Here is a 1,683-nt window from a genome sequence, read left to right on the forward strand (position 1 = left end):
TGTATTTTCATGATAGAGCCAGTTGAATTTCCTAATGGATTGGCTATAGGGTGGGATAGAAAAAGAGGATTCGAGAACCACTCTAAGGTTTTCAGCTGGAAGGCTGTTGGTGGAGTAAAGCTGAGGATAATCTTTCATGTTTTTGAGCATGCTGTTTGCGAGTGGTGGGGGGAAAAAGTTGATTGGAGTGCATTAGAGAGATAATGGGAAAAGAGAATTTGGAGGTAAGTATTGATCATTAGCAATAGCAACAATAGCTACCATAGGTTGAAATGCCCCACAGTCTTTGGGGATGTGATACCTGAGGGAAGACAGAGCTAGATGGGATGAGGTAGGATCCAGACATCAGACTCAGGAGCTATGAGTGGTATATATAAGGTTAACACCTAGTCAAATGCATCAACAGGTTGATTTTAATTGATGTCAGTTTTTCTCCATTGCCGCCTCTAGAGGCAATCTTCTTCAGAGAACCCTGGCTAGGTCTTCTATGTTTCATGTCCCTAGAGGGAGCTCCTGAGGCTGTGGACATTGGCTAATATGCTGATGTCACTGGAGGCCACATCTTACAGGGCCAAGAGACAGATTTGCTTTCCTTTTTCTCATGCTTGTAAGCTCCTTCATCTGGAAACGTGATTTACCTTGGTCCTGCCATGGTTTCCAGGCTTCTCAGTTTAGTGTCCCTTTTTCTCCTGGGAGCAAGTGAGTCTTCAGGTACTTAAATATCTGTGCTCTACCCTATCCCAGTCTATTCATGTCATGTATTCCGATTTTGTCTCTTCCCACAGAGCATATAGAAGCTGGAGTTACTCAGTTCCCCAGCCACAGCGTAATAGAGAAGGGCCAGACTGTGACTCTGAGGTGTGACCCAATTCCTGGACATGATTATCTTTATTGGTATCGACGTGTTATGGGAAAAGAAATAAAATTTCTGATATACTTTCTGAAAGAGTCTATACAGGATGAGTCCGGTATGCCCAACAATCGATTCTCAGCGAACAGGACTGGAGGGACATATTCTACTCTGACAGTGCAGCCTGCAGAACTGGAGGATTCTGGAGTTTATTTCTGTGCCAGCAGCCAAGACACAGTGCTTCACAGTCATGTCCTTGCTGTGCAAAACCATAACCTTCTCCTCTCAACTCACAGCTGCCCAAAAGGAAGGCTTTCCCTGTGCCTCCTCCCCCAAGGGAGGAGAGATAAAGAACCAGAATTAACTCACAAAATACAAGAGTATTCCAAGAAGATTTGGGTGAAAATACTTGTGGTTTGGGAGATCACTGAAGTTCTTTAAACAGAACTAAATCTATGTGTTTCTGGTTTTATTTTTTAAAGTGTATGTTGCCTGGTTATAAAGCAGACTTCCTGCCTATCTTGCTGCTCTGAAAGGTTTGTGACTCTGACTATGAGGCCACATCCTCTATCCCTTCTTATAGCAAGAGAAGCAAGTCTTTCTGATGAAAATAAAAATAATGAATAAAAATGCGTTTACTACCGGCTTTTAGGACGCTCAATGATGATGCTAGTAATGTGGTAGTAGTGACGTTGGTAATGGTGGTGATGAGTTTAGGTTGCTTTTGTCTAGCATTTATAAATTTCCAAACACTTTAAAACAATCTCATTTTAGAGTGGAACAGCCAAGTCCATTATCAGAGGTTAATGCTAACTTTCTGTCCACATAGGGTC

General features: G+C 42.4%; 1 gene segment (V, D, J or C); it reads left to right on the forward strand.

The window, feature by feature from the left end:
* The first annotated feature begins 623 nt into the window (after positions 1–623).
* Positions 624–1,291, forward strand: LOC131384187 (T cell receptor beta variable 14-like). The segment is given in 2 exon segments: positions 624–699; positions 786–1,291. Coding segments are annotated over 2 exon segments (555 nt in total).
* Positions 1,292–1,683: the final 392 nt, after the last annotated feature.

This window comes from Hylobates moloch, unplaced genomic scaffold, assembly GCF_009828535.3.
Source record: "Hylobates moloch isolate HMO894 unplaced genomic scaffold, HMol_V3 SCAFFOLD_1, whole genome shotgun sequence".
Lineage (NCBI taxonomy): Eukaryota > Metazoa > Chordata > Mammalia > Primates > Hylobatidae > Hylobates > Hylobates moloch.